At 39.9% G+C, this 22,032-nt stretch overlaps 1 protein-coding gene across 1 annotated transcript in view; it reads right to left on the bottom strand.

Annotated features, from left to right (window-relative positions):
• Positions 1–22,032, bottom strand: part of PDE11A (phosphodiesterase 11A) — a 721,237-nt gene that overhangs the window by 249,292 nt on the left and 449,913 nt on the right. Inside the window, exon 10 of the mRNA XM_040357670.1 lies at positions 21,457–21,507. Coding sequence (XP_040213604.1) covers positions 21,457–21,507 — 51 coding nt within the window. The remainder of the gene's footprint in view (positions 1–21,456; positions 21,508–22,032) is intronic.

Here is a 22,032-nt window from a genome sequence, read left to right as displayed (position 1 = left end):
CAAGAACCAGCAAGAAAACTGCTGGCAGAGCTTTCTTGCCGAGTAAACCGAGCGTGTGTACGAGGCTTTCAGGTTTCTCCTCAAGAAAACTGCCTAAGATCTCGACGAGAAAATTAGAGAACAATTTTTCTGCCGAGAAACCAGAGAGTGTGTATACTTACCTGTCGCCGTGGAAACCCGTGCATGCTCGAAATGACTTTGACGCATGCGCGGTAGCTTCCTAGGCATAGGTAGGGTGCAGCAAGATGGCGGTGAGGGCATTGAATGTGACGAGCGTATGCTCGTTGTACGCGATGATGTCACTGCGTTCTTGCCTTCCAAAAGAACCGTGGTTCTTTTGAAAGGAGTGTCTGTACACTCGAGCAGCAAGAGATTTTTGCCAAGAATATCGCCAGGAAAAACTGACGAGATTCTGGCCCGTGTGTACAGGGCTTTAGTCTGGAAAACCTATGAGGTCTTTTTCACACAGGCTTCAGCTTGTATAAGAGCAGTGTGAACAGCAAATGTTGATAAAGCAGAGTTTTTGAAGCGTTTAAAGTACCAGTTTGTAAACTCCAGTTTGTAAATGATGAGCACAGAACCTAATGAGAATGTTGATTGCCACTTTAAGCAAGCTGCTAGCAGGCTTTCAACAAGCATCAAGAAGTCCCGAAGCCTGCTAGTAGCTTGTTCAAAGTGGCAATCAGCTCTCCCAATAGGATCTGTGTTCAACATTTACAAACTGGAGTGGAATGGTACTTTAAAGGTGGCCATACACGATACGAATTTCAAAAGAATCTTCTTTCGAAAATCGTATCAAAGAATTTTCGTACGAATTTCGCACCGTTAGTGGGCTGCAGCAACAGCCGACTTTCGTGCAGCAAACAAATTTGAGAAATCCGACATGTTGGAAATTTTCGGAAAAACAAGCGATTTTCTGATCAATGATGGGAGAATAGTGCGAGAAATGTAATAGAAAAAAAAATGTGCATGTGCAAGAAAAGAAAATTCCCGGAGAGAAACGAATATTCCCGGCAACATGAAAGTTTGGTCGGCCGAATTTCAAAAATCAATGATGGCATCATCGGATCACAAAAAAAAACGAACGTTCTGATTTTGAAAAGAAAATTTGTTCGAAATTTGACCGTGTATGGCCTGCTTAAGAGCTTCAACAAATCTTGCTGAAAGCTCTGCAAATTCTTTTTCTAAGCTTGCTGTTCACACTGCTTATACAAGCTGAAGCCTGTGTTACACTCGATTACCAGCATGCACAAAATGTTTTCAGGCTGTAGGGGACTGCATTATTTCCTTACTTTTCAAGGAATCCAAAGACAAATGTTCATAAAGCCTAATATACATTGTATTACAAAAGACTGTACTAAGAAACAAATGAGCCACCATGCAGTCTCATGAACAAAACCATTTTGATACTTTCTCTTAAATAAGCATATAATAGGAATTCTGGCGAAAATAAAGTAGTATAAATGAATGGTAACGTGACACTGTACGTGCTTTTTTAAATTGAAGGAATCACTGTAAATGGTTGTTTCCATAACAACATATTAAATCCAATTTTTCCATGAGCAAAATCCCCTTTTTAATGATATTTTTATGGGCTTCTTATAAAAGGTCCTTAACGAACAACGCATGCACAACAGTGGTGTGGTTATATGAAATTTACACAGCGTTAAAACTGCTTTTGTAATTCAAAGATGCTCACTTATATCAAGGTACTATATAATCTCTTTACTATTCCAGTATATTTTCATGGAGGATTATTTATCAGTGTATCTATACTCTACATGTGCACCTTCATTCCATACAAAATTTATGAAACAAAAAAGAAGATATGCCACTGTATGGTCATGCAAAGTGTATTATGTCTGCTGTATACAACATAACAATCCATACATACAGCAGGTAAAATAAGTATTGAACACGTCACCATTTTCTAGGTAAATATATTTTTAAAGGTACTATTGACATGAAATTTTCACCACATATCGGTAACAACCCATGCAATCCATACATACAAAGAAACCAAAACAAATATGTTAAGAATTTAAGTTATGTGTAATAAAATGGAATGACACAGGGAAAAAGTATTGAGCAAATGAGGAAAGGGATGTGCAAAAAAGGCATGGAGAGTCAAGACACCAGCTGAAATCTATCAGTAATTATAAAGCAATCCTTCCCTTTGTCAGTGCAAATTAATATCAGCTGGTTCAGTCTCAACTGATGGCCTGAAAAAAGGTGTCTCATGATGGGTAAAAGCAAAGCGCTCTCTCTTTGCAACCTTATTGTTGCAAAACATAGTGATGGCATTGGTTAGAGAAGGATTTCTAAACTTCTGAATATTCCAGTGAGTACTGTTAGGGCCATAATCCGAAAGTGGAAAAAACATCATTCCACTATAAACCTGCCACAACCAGGCACTTCTTGCAAGATTTCGAAGTATTTAGGGACATAGGGCCAGATTCACGTAGAAGTGCGGCGGCGTAACGTATCCTAGATACGTTACACCACCGCAAGTTTTCATCGCAAGTGCCTGATTCACAAAGCACTTGCAATGAAAACCTACGCCGGCGGCCTCCGGCATAAGCCCGCGTAATTCAAAGGGGCGTGTGCCATTTAAATTAGGCGCGCTCCCGCGCCGGACCTACTGCGCATGCTCCGTTTTGAAATTCCCGCCGTGCTTTGCGCGAAGTGACGTCATTTTTTCGAACGGCGACGTGCGTAGCGTATTTCCGTATTCCCGGACATCTTACGCATTGTCCCTAATGTATATAAGTATTATCAAGCAGTGCATTTAGGACGAGTACTGGACTGGTGTCGACATAGGGATATGGAAAGCTGGCCAAACTTAGAAAAAGCGCAATGTAGGGAATTATTAAACAGAGCCTCCTGGTGTTATAAAAATTATACAAATAATACTATGATGCATCCAATAATAGGGCCCACATTACGAGTATGTCAAAATCTTTTCTCTAGGGATAAAATATCGACATGTAATTTACCATTGATGCCTATATTAGGTAATCCCCAATTTATACCGGGTATACAAAAAGGACCTTTTGCTTTATTAATGGAACGAAGACTGTTTCAGGCCTCGCATTTTTTGGTCTCAGGTAATTGGCCAACAATGCAGGAGCTGATGCAGAAGAATGGCCCTTTCCAACTCGATTTTTGGCAAGCAGCACAAATAAGACATTTCTTAAGTACGGTAGGGGTCCCAAGTAGGCTGGACCGAATTCTAACACCATTTAAGAAACAATGTATGGAAGAAGAACCAATAACGCATGCAGTATCTAGAATGTATGGGTTATTGACTAAACCATTGGAGAATTTTCAGTTGCCATTTTTTCATAGATGGGAATAAGACCTGGGGAGGACTTTCTGGGAATCTCAAAAAATTAAAATGATAAATGCAATATTTAAGACAGCAACATGTACAAAAATGCATGAAACAAATTACAAAATTATCTCACAGTGGTACAGAACCCCGGAAAGACTCCATAGATTCTTCCCAAAGGTGACAGGGGAATGCTGGAGATGCCAGACAGAACAGGGTAGTATGCTACATATTTTCTATTCCTGCTCTAGAATTAGGGAATTTTGGAAGGAGGTCCGAGAGACCATTCAAAGATTTAGTGAAGCGGAAATACCGGAGGATCCAGCATTTTTTCTTTTGCATTTATCGGAGAGTTCGGGGGATACATATAGGAATTCCATTCTGTGTCACTTAGTGAATGCTGCTAAAGCTTGCATACCACTTAAATGGAAACAGAGACAACCTGCTACTATGAGTATGTGGTATCAAAAAGTGGAGGAAGTAAACAGGATGGAAGATCTAGTATGGACAAGTAGGAAAAAGAGAGAAATCTATTTAAAAATGTGGTCACCAAGGAATGATTTCATTGCCTCGGGGGAGGGGGCGGATGGAGGGGGACTGAGGGGGGGAGATGTTGGGGGCGGGTCTGGGTGGGTTCTTTCCTTTTTTGGGGGGGGGTTATAGGTAGGAGAGCGAAAGTGGACTACAAATAGGAAGGAGCAGCTGGAATAATCTGGGACAGAAGCTGAGTAGGAAGAGCTATGGGGTTGCACCCCCCCCCCAGGCTTGATAATAGGATAAGATATGTGAGGTAGGGAGTAGAGGAGGAAGAAGTACTTTTAGTAGTTCTGTTATTATTATTATTATTATTATTATATAAAAAAAAAAAGAAGCTTTTGCTTCCCCCCTCACAACTATCTGGATGACTACTGTGACCCAGATTAGGAGTTGAATTCCCCCCCCCCCCACCCGGGCCTTGAGGAGATATTACTCTAGGGGAGGGAGCTGGTGTGAAGGGTGGAAACTGAATGTATCAATTTATTATTTGTAACTTGAATGAAGAACAGGATGATATATTTAGTTTGTACGAGGGTGATCTATAGACTCTATTTTTTGTATATGTTAATGAGATTTGCTTTTGTGTATAAATGAAAAAGTGAAAAATAAATAAATTGTAAAAAAAGAAAAGGATATGTAATGCACTAAACCATCATGGCCTGCATTAATTAACGCTCACCACACAAGACTCACAAGAAGCTTTAAAATATGCACTTTTCAGCCTCTCCAAAGAAAAAGGAGAATCTCAGTAATCTATATCTCGCACCTCCAGTTTGGGTAGTGTTATCTGCTCTAGATAGTTAACTAGTTGTTCGTCCAATTATGCTCTTTCAGATGCATATAAATGACTATAGAATCAATATCGGTATCTACTGTATCTGAGGTAGAAGAGACTTGTGAACCCATTTTTTTTATATTGCTCCTGTGTATGAAGATAGCTGTGGAGACCTAGTTGATAACACATTCCCTAATTTAACTCCCTCTTCAAACGAATGCTGCTTAAAAAATATTCTACCTTCTTCAACACAATTTTTTTTTACTAGATCTTGTGCAGCTTCCACATTCTCTACAGAAACAATAGAGGGATCATCCATATATTCCACATCCAATCTATTCACTTCTGCCATCATCTCCCATTCCTTCATCTTTGCTTTAACAACTGAGGTTGGTTTTACAGATCTGAATGAATAGAAGAGGAATCAATGCTAGCCAACAAGGATTTAATCTCCAAAGATGATAAGTATCTCTTTTATTGGTTTTAAATTGTATTAACATAAAATGTTTAGAAAACCCACTAACTATAAATTCAATCTTATGAAATAATTTTATAATATTAGAATAGCCAACCTCTAAGTCTATATTAGCAAAAATCATAAGAAACAAGAATGTATCATTCACAATATATCTATTTACCCAAGCTCTTGCAGTAACCCACCAAAGAAAGGAAGAGAGCTAGGAGGCTGCACCCCAGGAGGGGGAGGTCTATCAATTTCAGGCATTTTAAAATCCCCTACTACAATTAAAAAAATATATATCATATTGCTTATCTGAAATCAATTTGTAAAGTAAGTTCATTGCTTTATAAATGTTGGTCAACAAGTCGCGTGCCCCCTGACAAATTATCCCACCACTGCGCACAGGTATGATAAATATGTATATCCTAAAGCTGGCACTTAAAGAATTAAGAGAAAACTGTAGTGCGTTTAAATGAGAAAATAGTAGCGCTATGTTCATACAAACACCACGTGAAAGTGAAATTGAATTGCATGTATATGTCTTAAAGTAAAAAAAAATATATATATATATATATATATATATATATATATATATATATATATATATATATATATATATATATATATATATATATATATATATATATATATATATATATATATATAAAATCCATAAAGTTCATTGGGTAAAACCAAGTGAAAAAAATCCAAAATCAAGTCCATAAACTGTTATATGTTTCCAAGTGATTAACTTAAACAAATAATCTTTTTTAGACAAAATCAGATCAAATCTTCCACCACACCGCTTGTGATTGTGATTCCACTCCCTCTAGAAAATACACTCACCAGAAAGATCTGCCTTTCACTCTCATGCTCGGCAGAAAAGCTATATAAACCCACCAGGTTAAATAAACGATTCCAACGCTGTTCACCAGAAAGAAAATGCTCCACATGTAAAATGAAAAAGTGCTTCCAATAGTGAAGTATTGTAAAAACTATTTATTGTAAAAAATAGGCACACGTAACCTTCAATCATTGCACTTACATCACTTCAAACATAAAAAGGCACTTCAAAAGTAAATCTTCTCAGGACAACAAAAGCTTGCAGCGGTGTATTACGGTCACAGCGGCCTAGGATGTAGCCAGTTAATCTCAACCTCCACTCGCTCGTCTGCCCTGAAAGCAACGTCACAACCGGCGATTCCAACAGTGTCACTTGTCACAACTGGTTGTCGTACAGCCACGTTTAAACATGTTTTGTCAGATGAGTAAGTCGATACGACGAAACATGTCAGAGGGTGGCTGTACGGCAACCAGTTTAAATCACCTAACAACATTCCATTGCATCAAACCAAAAGGTGTGCGAAGTCGGTTTTCTTTAGGAAGGAGCCACAATCTGAGTAGAAAAGTCTGTCCATCTGCCACCATGTTGTAGAGAATGATCCTTGCTCTCTGTGTGAAAGCAGTGCTCTCTCTGCAGAGGTTTGACATGCCCTCCACTAAGTCAGAACTAGAGCTCCCCCTAAACTTTCCCCAGGTCCCTCATTCCTTACCCTCATCATTGGACATCCCACATTTCATCCTGGTCTAACTGATACTACTTTCCACCAGTGGATAACGGAACACAAAGTAGAGTTAACCACTTATTTCACTCTGACAGATTGATCCCTCCTACACCCCGGACCAATGCATTTGGGTTGTGGCTGAAGTTGCAACTTTCACGCTTTTTATCCTTCCTTTCTTGTGGAGTGCACGACTAATAGTTGTCCTGTGAACAGATTCTGCCACCCGAGCTGTGGATCTCTGCAGCTCCTCCAGAGTTACCATGGCTGCTTCTGTAATTAATGCTCTCCTTGCCCGGCCTGTCATTTTAGGTGGACGGCCATGTCCAGGTAGTTTTACAATTGTGCTATACTCTTTCTATTTTCGGATGATGGATTGAACAGTGCTCCGTGAGATGCTCAAAGCTTGGGATATTTATTTATAACCTAACCCTGCTTTAAACTTCTCCACAACTTTATCCTGGACCTATCTGGTATGTTTCTTGGCCTTCAGGATGCTGTTTGTTTACGAAGGTTCTCTAACAAACCTCTGAGGGCTTCACAGAACAGCTGCATTTATATTATTTAAATTACACACGGGTGGACTATTTACTAATTAGGTGACTTCTGAAGGCAATTGGTTCCTCTAGATTTCTGTTAGGGGTATCAGAGTAAAGAACAAATGCACACTAAACTTTTCAGATATTTATTTGTAAAAAAAATTGAAAACCATTTATCATTTTACTTCCACTTCACAATTATGTGCCACTGTGTTGGTCTATCACATACAATTCTAATAAAATGCATTTATGTTTTTGGCTGTAACATAACAAAATGTTGAGAATTTCAAGAGGTATGAATACTTTTTTAAGGCACTGTATCTTATGAGAATCTCATGCAATTTTTCTTAATAAAGAATCAGATCCGTCCCTGCCTTATATTACAAAATGGGAACAGGAGGTAAACTGAGAACAATGGCTGAGCCATATTTGTCTCATAAATCATGTATAGCTAACAGATATCAAGAGACCAATTATACATTTTTAACATTATGTTACCAAACACTCACCTCCATAGTCACTTAGATCACTCACAAATGAACTGGACTTTTCATCTAGAACGACCCTCTGGCATTACTTTTCCATATTACGCCTCTCTCAACAAAAGCACACAAAACCTCTTTACTCATTTGCTTAATGCTGCAAATGTAATTGTACCGAATCAGTATGTAAAAAAATCCCTGATCACCCTCCTCCAGCGTAATACAATGTTACTATAGTAATATTTAACTACTCTGGTGAAAATATTAAAAACCAAAATTTAAAACATAAAAAAAATATAAAAAAATATTTAAAATATTGAATAAAAAAAATATTTTACTTTTTTATTTTATTATTTTGAAAATGCTGTCACCAGTCAGTGTCCCTGATCACTGCCACACCAGTCATATAATGATGCTGTACTGCACTGGTGACAGTATGTAAAAAATAAAACAATATATATATGTTTTTTTTTATAGCCTAAGCCATCTTTATGTAGAGTAACAATTCTTTTTTTCAAATCCTCAGAGAGTTCTTTGCCATGAGGTTCCATTTTGTACTTCCAATGACCAGTATGCTGGTCAAGCATACTGCTTGAGATTGTCTGTTGTGTTTCTGGCTACATGCTGTGGAGTATCTTAAAGGGACATACACTCTCAAATTACCTGAGCTATAATTGCCTCTCTTACACAACTACCAGTTGCCTACACCTTGCTTAATTACAATGTGCTTGACATAAGTTGTTACTTGTTTATGGGCCGATGCCCTAAGTTACTGAACATTTTCGCCTTAACTTTTCTATGCTAGGGGTTGAAGGTATTTCATACCTCCTCCCTTAGTGGCCTAATACATTTTTTTTATGTTAAATTGATATGATGTAGAGAACCCCCAAACTCCTGTTCTTTGATTGGAGTGATGCCTGGGGTCCAGTACTGATAATCACTTGCATACGGAAGTGTATTGGAATCTACACGTGCATCATAATCTTTTAACGCTGGGCGTTGGACACATGTTGTAATGCGTCTACACTTAGTAGCTCAATTCATTCCTTTATGTGAGAGAGAGATGATGTAGAGAATCCCCAAACTTCTGTGTTCTGATTGGAGTGATGCCTGGGGTCCAATACATAGAGACGTGCATTGAAATCCTTGCTAGCCGCAGTTGTGGTTCACTTCCAGTCACCATAGTTTGAGACATAATCCATCTGTCCCTTATGACTTCAGTTATGACGAAACGTGTTTGGCAGAGCCAACGCATGTGACGTCACCACGCCTTCCTGGATTGTTTGTACTGTTTGGAATTTTCGTATATTTGAGTATTTATTTATGTGAATATTTATTTATGTGAGTAGGTTTTTACACTTTGAAGTGCAGTACAAGTTTTATCCGGATTTACACTGTGGATGTAGATTTTTCTATCTTTGGTTTTATGCTAAACGCTTGTGAATTATATGGCTGCCATTGATGCTGCTGCTCGCTGGAGAGTGGGACACACTACAGAATCTTAATCAGCTGGGTGGTTCGGATCCCTTTGTGATGTGATTGTCATTTATGTGCAGATATGACTCTGTAGTGGAGTCCGTTTGTTCTGGAGTCCTTATCTCACAGATGGTGGTGGTTCATTGGGCGATTGCAAGATTTGATCAAATGTATTTCTTCTACCACTGACACAGCAGAGATTTGGAAAGTATTAATTTGGGACTTTCCCCATATTTTTTATTTACACTCATTTTATGGACTATGACCCGGATTCACAAAGCACTTACGCCGACGTATCTCGAGATACGCCGCGTAAGTGCAAATATGCGCCGTCATATCTGTGCGCCGTGCCCACAAAACTAGATACGCCTGAAAATAGGCTTCATCCGACCGACGTAACTTGCCTACGCCGGGGTAGAGTGGGCGCATATTTAAGCTGGACGTATTTGGCGCACCCATTGATTTTCTATTCACATATGCAAATGAGGGAGATACGCCGATTCACGAACGTCCGTCCGTTCGACGCAGTGCGCGTAAAGTCATACGTCCAGCGTAAAGTTATGCCCCATAAAGGAGGTGTAACTCAGCAGCATCCATGCAAAGGTCTGCACCAGGGAACTCAAGCCGTCGTATTTTACGTTGTTTACGTTGGACGTGAATATGGCTGTAGGCAGTGATCCGTCGTATCTTAGGGAGTAGATCCGACGTGTTTCTGAGCATGCGTACTGGGATACGTCCACGGGAGGGCGCATGCGCCGTTCATTATACGTATCTGTTTGAGCCTCAGCCCATCATTTGCATGGGGTCACGCCTCATTTGCATGGCTCACGCCCACTTCCACATACGACGGCTTACGCCTAGGAAACCCAACGCAGATTTGGCAGCACTGGCGTGTTTTATTTAAATTATTGTTGACCCCGCGCATTTTACGTTTTTTACGAACGGCGCATGCCCTGTTCGTGAAAGAATCCCAGTGCTCGAAATTCCGCCGCAAATCGTCATTGCTTTCGACGTGAACGTAAATTATGTCCAGCCTTATTCGTGAACGACTTACGCAAATGGCGTAAAAAAATTCAAAATTCGACGCGGGAACGATGACCATACTTAACATTGCGTATGCCTCATAGAAGCAGGAGCAACGTTACGCCAGAAAAAGCCTTACGCAAACGACGTAAAAAATTCCGCCGGGCGCACGTACGTTTGTGAATCGGCGTATCTAGGTAATTTGCATATTCTACGCCGAAAACGACGGAGCGCCACCTAGCGGCCAGCGTAAATATGCACCCTAAGATACGACGGTGTAAGAGACTTACGCCAGTCGGATCTTAGGCTAATTTCGGAGTATCTTGCTTTCTGAATACAGAAAGAAGATACGCCGCGTAAATTCAAAGCTGCGCCGGCGTATCTATAGATACGCTGGCGTAAATTCTTGCTGAATCTAGCCCTAGATATTTTCACTGAATACCCCAAGATATGTATTTGGGAGAACGTCTCACCACCTAACGTCAGATACTTTTTTTCAAAGGGGGACACTATATGCGTTGTGAATGCAAAAAAGTTACTCTACTTTAGACTTTTATCATTACTGCATTTTTTTTCCCTTCTTTAACACAAATTTAAGCCAAGTTAGGAAATGGGGAAATAATGCAGTAATTCATCTAATAATGAAACAATTAATTAATTTGTGATATAGGAAGAAAATTTAGAAAACTGAGCTGTATCAGTACTGTAGGTATAAGTAGGTTTATATTATATGCCTTGTATCCTGATTTAATGTGTCTAATATACATATTCACTTTAAGTATATCTGCAGAATTCCAACCAAGGATAAAGAATTATCTTTGGAAGGTCTTCTATTCATACCACAGGCACTCAGCTGCCCGAACGTGCATGCATTTGTCAGCAGAACAACGTCACTGCTCGTTTCTGAGCTATAGAGGGGACTGACACTGCTTAATGAGCTCTTCCTCTGGGAACTTAATTCACCCACGCAGGCATACAGCCAATCTGACCAAGCAGTGAAGGTGAAAGCCTTAAACATTAACGAGCAGCATTAGACTATGGCAGATCTGAAATAAATGAACTAAAATCACATACTCTCCCCCAGTACAAAAATGAAAGGATATTTTTAACAACATATTTACTTGTTACATGCTACTGTTTGTCTTTAGTAAGCTGGCAACATTTTATCAGTAATGCATAGATATATTTATTTCTGTTACTCATTAATATCTCTGAAGAATTCCAAGGTTTTTAAAGGGCACATAGAACCATTTACATTAGTCCATGTCCCTCAATGAGCTTACTGTTCAGCCATAACTTTATGACCAACCACCAAAGCAGCCCTGACCCATCAAGGTATGGATGTCATTAGACATTTGAAGGTATGCTGTGGTATCTGGCATCAAGCCATCAGCAGTGGATCCTTTACATGCTGAAGGTTGTGAGGTTGGGCCTTCATGGATTAGACTTGTTTTTCCAGCACAGCCCACAGATTTTCCATTGCGTTCTGGAGATCTGGAGAAATTGGAGGTCAAGTCAACAACTCCAACTCGTTGTTTGTATTCCTCAAACCATTTTTGAACCATTTTTGCAGTGTCGCAGGATGCAGTAACCTGTTAAAAGTGGCCACTGCCATCAGGAAATACAGTTTCCATGAATGTGTGTACTTGGCCAGGAACGATGTTTAACCTCTTACCGCCCACGCTATAGCCGAAAGACGGCTACAGCATGGGCCTTTATTGCCGGGAGGGCATCCATGTCCTGTACATGAGCTGCCTGCGCGGCCCCTGCGTCAATGAGACTCGGCTGATCACAGAAATAAAGCATGGGAGCTTAAGAGCCATTCACATATATCTGTTATTAATAATATGATACATTTCTATAAACAGAAAATCTTGAGAACAGAATGGTATGCTTCTACATGTCTCAGTGGGGCTGATTTACTAAAACTGGAGAGTGTAAATTCTGGTACAGCGGTGCATGGTCTGAATGAGGTTAAGAAGATTTATTAAGAGATATGTTAAAAGAGATCTATAACAAGGTGATATATGATCACAGAACTTCTCAATGATTCTTGATATCTCTAATTTTTACAATGAGGGAAAATTAATCCAGATATTAGGTGCAACTACTTTATCAGATATTTTTTAGCATTTTGATGATAAAATTCAATTGCCAAAAGTTATTGCAAGGTTTTAGCTTAAAGGATTTTTTTTTTGCTGAAATGACTGGTTACAGGGTATAGAGACATAATAGTTAACTGATTCCTTTTAAAAATGATTAAAAATAGATAAAAATCAATCATATAATGTACCTGTAGTTTCAGTTTCATTTGTGCATGTTTCCTGCTTCTCTGCTGCACAGAGCCAATACAGGGCAGTGATTGTTCGGAAAACTAAACTGATTGGTGTTGAGGGGTTTTAGACACACAGTAATGACACCTCCTTGATTAGTGACCACAGAGAGAAAGCTCCCATGACTTTTTTCATCAGGAAACAGACATCCATGAAGTGTTCAGAACAGAGAAGGATTACAGCAAAAACCAACAATGAGGACATGAAACCAGGACTGCAGTAAGGTAAAGGAAGCTATTTAGCTAAAAAAAAATCCTTTAGTGTCCCTTTAAGTAACATTACTGCTAACTTCCAACTGGTGAAAACTTTTGATTTTGACAATGTGATCCATTACTATTTATTTATTTCAGGTACTTATATAGCACTGTCAATTTTCGCAGTGCTTTACTGATATATATTATACATTCACATCAGTCCCTGTCCTCTAGGAGCTTACAATCTAAGGCTCCTAACTCGTATTCATGCATACACATACTAAGACCAATTTAGACAGGAGTCAATTAACCTACCAGCATGTCCTTGGAGTGTGGGAGGAAACCGGAGCACGCTGAGGAAACCCACACAGGCACAGGGAGAACACGCAAACTCCAGGCAGGTACTATTGTGGTTGAGATTTTAACCCCTTTTCGGCTAGGCAAAAGTGCTAACCACTACACCACTGTGATTTCACTTTAGGAAGGGACCCTGCATGTCCTAAAACGTTGCGTTACACATGAACATGTGACTTTGCACTAATAAAAGTATATAATTGCATGAGAGTGCTGGTGATGTCTCATCCCTCTACTGTGGTCTAAGCAGCACCATCCCCTAGTGTCACTACAAGCACCCATCTGTCACCAAGTTCAAAAACTGTAAGGACTGCAGTTCATACCTATACTTTTGTTTTGAAGATAGCAGAATCAGATCCATTTGAGCCCGCTCTCAGTTGATATGTTGTATACAAAAAAATGATAACTAATGCCCAACTCTGGGATGTAAACCTCTTTTAACCCCAAACACCCATCCTCCTTCCCCCTTTAAGATTACTTTTGGGTTAAGTTTATTTAAAATAACTGTTTTCTTCACTTTGGATAGAGTAAAGGAGGGTCATAATCCTTATCTGTTTTTTTTTTTGTCATCTGTGGCCCATTGGGGAAATTTCGCCTCACGTCCTGTTCCATATCCAAAAAAGAAAGTGAGACCCCCAAGTCAACAGAATTAGTGTCCCCATTGGAGGATTTCCTCTCTATTACTTTCACTTTTAACGATAATGGTAAACAGGACAAATAGAGAGGGTGAATCCCCCTAATGGGGGCAAAGATAACAACAAAAACCTAGTCGGTGTTCTATTCCATCTCCACTGTGTCCAAAATAAAAAAAAAGGTTTGCTGTTAGTTGTACTTTAAGGAATGGCACCTAGTTTACATGATACTCTGCTGTGCTAAAGTTACTGTACTTTATACAGGCATAGGGCCATGTCCACCTCTAGCGTCCATGCAGCTATCCTGTCACTGCTAGGTCTCTGTTTCTTAGATCTCCACCATTGGTGGTAGTAGGTTTGTCAGAGCTCTTCTCCTATTAGTGGCCTCATTTGAGGAAGTTCTCTTTCCCCTCCAACCTGAGTTCATACACTATCTGCACGGTCTCGTAAGGCCTCATTCACACTACGGGCCGTTCGGGTCCGTCTGTCACGGACCTGAACGGCGGCTCCATGCATTCCTATGGAGCGTCGGATGTCAGCGGAGACATGTCCGCTGACATCCGACCCAATCCGATCCGCTGAAAACAGACGTATGGGGGCCACGTCCCCATCCGTCTATGCGGATCGGATCGGGTCAGATCTGATGAAAATGGACATGCTGTCTGTTTTCATCAGATCACTCCATAGGACACAGCGGTGCCCGACAAGCCCCTCCCCGCTCAGTGAGCAGAGAGAAGCTTGTCATCCGTCGGCTCAGTGGAGATCTGCGGACTGATCTCCCGCTGAGCCGACGGGAGCGTAGCGACGGAGTCCGCAAAGTGTGAATGAGGCTTAAGACTGCCTGCATTTGTTTTGCTGTGCTCCACCTTCCACCCATATGGACACATCTTCCAACTCAACTTCGGTATTGACATTAAATAGAATCTCCCGGTGACTGTCTAACAAACTAATATCAATGTATAGAAACTCTCACGCTGAGTGTCCTAGTGGCTAATATCATTGTAATGCCATACTGAATAATTTCTCAAAACCTTCACAACAATGAATGATGCTTTACATAATGTACATAGAATCAGTCATTAAGGGGTAATTTGCTAGCTTTCGTATAAAAAAAAACATTCTTTTAAATCCCCCAAACATCTCCTCTGCTCCCTCACTGACTAAGCCTTCTACTTGAAATCTGCGCTCTTAGGTTTCTCAAATCCGGCACAACCGACACGGAATGGTAAAACAGAATGATATTATTTGTAGTTGTCAGTTTAAGAATGCTGCACTGGGAATTAACCAGTGCCTCCAACCAAGTTGTAAGCAGACAGAAAAACAGATACAGTCTCAGACAGGTAAAAATTGTTCTGAATTTTCATTAATGCGTCAAGAAAAGAACAAGGAATAGGAATGAAAAAGGGAGCACCAGAGCAATGGGGCTGAATCACATTGCGGTAATAGAAGATGCAGTATGTAGCCTTCAGCTTTCAGCTATAAAACATGCTGTAGAATTTGCACTATTGCACTGAACATCATAAGAAGTACATTAAATAAAAGTCAGGCATTCTTAAAGATTAGAAATATTGAATGTGTTCTACAAAAGGCAATTTTAATAAACAGACACATGGGGCATTAGCGCAGCAAAGATGTCAGAAAAAGCAGTTACAAATATAAAATCAAAGAAATTAAATCGATAACTGGTCCACACAGGTTATTACAATAGTATTAACATACATGTAATACAGTTTAATTATAGAAAACTCAAAAGAGTATAGTTAGTTTATGGTTTAGCTGTAAGATGTGTAACCAAGCGGTGGGCCCAGAGGAAAGGAGGGCTCGCTCTACATGTTACACGTTGTAACCTCAGAAGCATAGACATGTGAATAGAATTGACCGCGTTGAAAATAGACAACAATCTGTCTTTTTACCTAGACATTGGCAATGTATTGTAACAAGTAGCCAGTCAGGGGAGTAGTATCATGTAGACAAATTTAGAGTAGCGAATGGCAGGACGATCTGTGCTGGTAAGCAAACAGTAGTATAGGGGAGACACGGCTGGTCCGGAGCAGTAATGTATGTTACTGTGTCAAAGCGGTAATCAAAGTGGTAACCTTGAATCACACAATTTGGTTTAGACCTCTGGTCCACTCTTAGGTTCAGACTGCAAATGCACCGCCAAGTAAGCGATCATAACGAATTTGGGGACACTTACTTGGTGGTACATTTGCCAATGTCTGAGTAAAAAGACAGATTGTTGTCTATTTTCAACGCGGTCAATTCTATTCACATGTCTATGCGTCTGAGGAAGCCTTTTAACAACGCGTAACATGTAGAGCGAGCCCTCCTTTCCTCTGGGCCCATCGCCTGGTTACACGTCTTACAGCTAAACCGTTAACTATACTCTTTTGAGTTTTCTATGATTAAACTGTATTATGTTAATACTATTGTGATGACCTGTGTGGACCAGTTATCGATTTAATTTCTTTGATTTTATATTTGTAACTGTTTTTTATGACATCTATAGAAATAAAATACCTCTAGTTTTTTACTATTAATATTGTGTGCCTATTTCTAGTCCAAATCTACTTAGTAGGGTAATAACCTTAACAACAGGATATAGCAAGTCTACAGGAAGACCTTTGATCAATTAGAGAGGTGAGCAAATACACGGTAAATGAGGTTCAATGTGGGTTCAAGTGTAAAGTAATGCACTTTGGAGCCAAAAACATGAATGGAAAAGGATCTGGGGGTCGTAATAGATGACAGACTCAGCAATAGCATGCAATGCCTAATTGCAACAAGCAAGGCCAGTGGACTGTTGCAATAAAATTGGCATTTAATTAATAAATGGATAAGTCTTAATTCTACCATTCTACAAAACGTTGGTTTGGCTGCAACTTAAGTATGTTGTCCAGTTCCGGTCACCAGTCCTCACTCAGGAAGGATGTGCTGGAACTGGACAAAGTCCAGAACAAGCTAAAATGGGGGCTGGAGGATCTCAGTTATGAGGAATGTCTGCAATCAATAAACTTATTTTCACTGGAGAAGAGAAGCTTACAGAGCAACTGGGAAAAAAAAGCATCCCCCGGGTGATCTATGTACATTGCAAAGATTATAACAACCTTTGTTGCAGATTCCTACCTTTTGTTATTCTGAAGAAACCCATGTGTGTTTGTCTGTGCCCCATGGGCTAAGTGGGTCTAATGGGAGTGGTTTCATAATTATCAGTTAGCTGTGGCAGCTGCAGGGCACTAATGAGGAAAGCTGCTGTGCCTGCATCCCTTTATTGGAAATCTCTAACCAAAAATTCCATTTTTGTTGCAGGGGATGCCTGAAATCTGACTTCTATCTTAGGCAGACTTCTGGGAAAATTGGTGAGCCAATCACACTAGCAGGAAATGATGTTCCTGGGGAGTGGTCAGTACACATTCTGTGTACAAAACAACTCCATGAAGACATATTGCTTTGCATTTATAGAAACTTAAAGCGGCTGCAGATTGAAAAGGAAAGGTAATTTTTTTAATAACATTCAATTACAATATGACTTGTATCGCAATTGTATATGCTATATTATTTTTTCTTTATTTGCTATTTTTTTTCCCCACGAAAGTAGAGTTACCCTTTAATTAAGAGGTGACATAATCGTATTAGAACACATATCTTAATGGTGATAGTAGCATGGGGAAAAAATATTAATTATCAGGTTGTTTAACCTTCCTGGCAGTATGATTCTTTCAGATTTTTGATGCTGAAAGTAGTACAATTGTTTTGCTTGCAAATTTGGCGTTTTATATTTTAGGCCTGCAATTCTTAGGAAATACCTAAATCTGTCCAAACAAGTCTAGTGGACATCCCGGGTATGATAAAGTTTGAAACACAAAATCATAAATTATAATATAATAAATAACTATAAATAATTATAACAAATAATAAAATAATAGTAATACAAATGAATCAATGATGTAATCAAATCAAAAACACTGAAATGTTCTCAGTTGCAGAAATGTCGCTGTCATTACTTTCAGTGTTTGATGACGAATTTCCCCACAAATCGCTATCGATCAATTCTGCAAGTGATTCTAATTTATTATCGCTGTTTTCTAGCTGCTCTAAAACCACTTTTGACATAAAGGGACACTTTTTGGTTGCTATGGACAATCTCCAGTTTCCAGGCAGAATTTTTTTTATTTATAATATAAAACTGCATGCAGGGCACTGGACAGACCACTAGGGACAAAGGGGGTGTGTAATTATTTTATACAGTACTGTAATCTGTAAGATTACAGTATACTGTATGTGTATTGTGTTTTTACTCTTTTGAATTTGGCGCTGATATCCGCCTCCGTGCATTGTAACGTTGCAGGGAACGGAGTTCGGCGGCACTCGGGCACTGTGTGAATCGAGCGAGGACACAGCTTGCTCACACAGCGGGGAGACATCGCAGGATCCAAGGAACAAGGTAAGTAACCATGCCTGGATACTGCGATGCGATCCAGAGTCTGGCCCGCTAATGGTACTGGAATTCCACCCCGAGCCATACTCAGGAATACCGCCAGGGAGGTTAAGAAGACATGAACCCACTCAATGTAGTTGGATGAGAAGTGGTTTAACCTTAAACTGTAATTTTTTTTTACTGTTGGGTTGTTTAGGATGTGGAACACCTTTCCAAAAACGGGGTGCCAGCGGGAAATGTGGATAATTATTTTTTTTTTTTTAGATGGGCATCTTATCGAACACGTTATACTAGGATATAGGAAATGGTTAGAAAAGGACAGAATTGTTTTCACACACCCACACCTACACAGGTTGAACTGGATTGACTGGTGTCTTTATTCAACCTTACCAACCATGCAAAATAAAATAAAATTCACGTAAAGTCTCCCCTGTTACAGAAGCTCTACGACCCAAACTTCATAACTAAAGATCTTTTTTTCTGTTTTTATCCTGACCAAGGTTAGGTGGTGAAGGCTCAGCAAGAGTTGTGTTTTCTAAGCAGACATTGAACGTTTCTTTTTTTTTTCATGCTGTATAGTAAAATGTCACTTGAAGAACTAGTCTAATCCCAATACAAAGCAAACGTACAGCAACAAACAACAAAGGATATATTTAATATAAACTTCAGAAAGATAAATGCTTTATTGTTCCAAGAGTCAACTACTGTCATAGGTGCCCACAAAACTACAACAGAAAACAAAGAACTCTTGTGGGATTCTTCCATCCCCACAGTACTGACTGTGCCCATTTTGCAAGTTGCACGAGAGGGGGGAAAGATAAGCAGATGTCAGCCTGTCTTATTGAAAACAAAAGCAGTCAGTACAATTAAGTTTCCCTTGAACAGAATCATTTATCAAAGTAATCTAGGCTAATAGAGATGTTCATAAAGATTGGCTGGATGGAGTGTCTATAGGAATCTAAGGTACATTATGAAAGTGCCCCTGTCTGTACTGTGGATTGCTCTAAGCCACTGCAGCCCATAGGGGGAGCAGGCTTAAGAGCAAGTAGACACCCTTTTTTCATGTACAGACCCTGCCTTAAAGTAATACTAAAGTTTCATAAAAAAATAAAATAAAATAACAAACATGTTTTGCACAGAGCAGCCTGGATCATCCTCTTCTCGGGTCCTTCGCTGGCGCTCCTGGCCCCTCCCTCTTTTTGAGTGCCCCTACAGCAAGCAGCATGCTATGGGGGCACCCGAGCCGCAGCTCTGTGTGTCCATTCAGACACAGAGCTGCGGTTCGTCCCTGCCTCCTCGCTCTCCTCATTGGCTAACTAACTTTGATTGACAGCAGCGGGAGCCAATGACGCAGCTGCTGTGTCTCAGCCAAGAGGGAGAGTCCAGGGCACTTGTGCACATCGCTGGATCGAGATGGGGCTCAGGTAAGGATTAGGGGGCTGAGGGGGGCTTCTGCACATAGAAAAAAACTTCTGTCTTTACAACTACTTTAAGCTGGAGTGTTTCTATCCAAATTTAACCTAGGTCCACACCTCTTTGTTTTTTGCAGGCGCTTTGAGTGGGCACAGCGGCCTTTTCATTTGAATTGGCTGCTGTACCTGCCGGAGATGCATGGAAAATTTCCCCAACCGCTTTTTCTAAAAACGCACCCACAGGGCAGCTGCGCAGAACTGCATAATGTTGCGTCATCATGCAGTTTCCTGCATCTTAAAATATGCTGCATTTTCCAATGCATGGGGCTCCATTAAGAAATAATGGCAACCCTTTTGTCTGCTATAAAGCAGCACATTTTGTCTGCCGGTTGGGAAGCAGTGCGGTTAATCACAGATTCCCAACCTGCTTATGTGTGAATCTAGTCTCAAACCCTGTACACACGGGCCAGAATCTCGTCAGGAAAAAAAAATGTTTTTTCCTGACGAGATTCTTGGCAAGAATCTCTTGCCAGCCAAGTGTCAATGGCAAGAACGCGGTGACTTCATCGAGTACGACGAGCATGGGCTCGTCACATTCGATGCCGTCGCCGCCATCTTGCTACACTCTACACTGCCCTTGAAAGCTACCACGCATGCGTCAAAGTCATTTCGAGCATGCGTGTTTCCATGGTGACAGGTAAGTATACAGACGCTCTGGTTTCTCAGCAGGAAAACACAGCCGAGAATCACGACGAGGAAAATAGAGAGCAGGTTCTCTATTTTTCTGATCGAGATTCTGGGTGGTTTTCTTGACGAGAAACCTGAAAGCCTCGTACACACGCTCGGTTTACTTGGCAAGAAAGCTCTGCCAGCAGTTTTCTTGCTGGTTCTTGCCGAGAAAACCGTGCGTGTGTACGAGGCTTAAGTGTTTGCAGTTAAGCTGTACACCACCTGAGCTTTGTTTATCTTATCTTATATGTGTTTGTAGGCATTCTCCTAAGCTCAAGGACATTGTTTGCTTCTGTTTGCTATTGTTAAATCTGAGTATACATGTTAAGCTTTCTTGGGAGAAAAACTTGCATCAACATCATTAGTGTCTTTGTATTCTGACAGCAGAGAATCCCTCTTCATCCTTTCAGAATACACTGATCAGCGCTGCATCCATTGGCTGTGAGGACTGATCGAATGCTGTTTTTTCAAAATGACTGTTCAACAGAAGCCAGTCTTTTGACCAGCTTCTGTTGAACAAACAGCAGTACACATGGTTCAAAATGTAGGATTTCGATAGATGTTTACTCTGCTTAAAGCAGAGTTCCATGGCTAAAATTAAAGTGTCTCTAGAGCCGTTTTGTACCTTTTCTTGTATTTCTCCATCTGGACTTCCATCCTACCTCGCCGCGGCAAGGTACATCATCTCTGCATTTGCACCGTCCCCTCTTCCTTCTCCCTCGCTTGCTTTCTTGGACCTGTGTGTTTCCCAGAAGACGACGGGGCCATTCAAAAAGCACAGCGCCACTCGCGCATGCGCAGTAGACAAAAATTCCTTCACTACTTTGTACATCATAGAAAATAATAATATACACTATATATACCCTCAACTGCCTTATTAAAATGCACTGAAGCTCTATATTTAAATCTAAACTATCATGAAAGCAATGTGGAAACTGGGTTGGGTATTAGGCCTCAGATACATCGACATTAGAGGTAGATGCAAGTCAAATGGAGAATGCTTTCATAGACTTCTGCAATTCTCTCATGTAATGCTGAGCTTCTTTCATTTGTTTAGGAGTTATTTAAAAAGTTGATGTGTTCTACTATTTATTTAAAGTGCACGTCACGTAGATCCATTTTAATGTTCCAAAAAAAAAACAAACAGCAATTAACATAAATAACAATGGTTTACCTTACCTTAAATTTATCAACTTCAGTTTTTAAACATGTTGCATGATAGGAAAGGACCTGAAGGAAACAAACAACAAAATTGATAATTATGTATGCTTCTTACAGCTCTTAGTATCCTAACCATTCTCATAAAAGCCTAGTGCTCAAAAAAAAAAAAATCTGCTATTTTTTTTTTTCCATACATTCTATATAAAGATTGTGATGAAGACCTATTTCCCCCAAAGAGAAAATGGACATACAATATAGCTACAGCAATGATTGCTACCTATTATTATACTTTACATATGGGGGGGAGCAAACTGCAGCAGGTATAAATTATAGCTACATCCAAACCTTCTTGTCGCAGATAAATCTCAATAACTAGCCCAGTATAAGCTCTAAATCACATGCTAACACAGATTCACTTTTAATAATAGATTCAAAAATGGATGACTTTCATCCGTTAATTACTCAGCATGGGTAGCGTGGGTTAAGAAATTAAAAACATGGGTTTAATCTGCTCTACAACACTTTGATCTTGCATCACGTGTCACAGAATCCCTTTAAAAATTCACCCATCTTTAATTATAAACTAATTAACAA

The sequence above is a fragment of the Rana temporaria genome, chromosome 6 (genome assembly GCF_905171775.1).
Source record: "Rana temporaria chromosome 6, aRanTem1.1, whole genome shotgun sequence".
NCBI lineage: Eukaryota > Metazoa > Chordata > Amphibia > Anura > Ranidae > Rana > Rana temporaria.
Note: the sequence above shows the minus strand (reverse complement) of the source record. Positions and strands in the feature narration are given on the sequence as shown.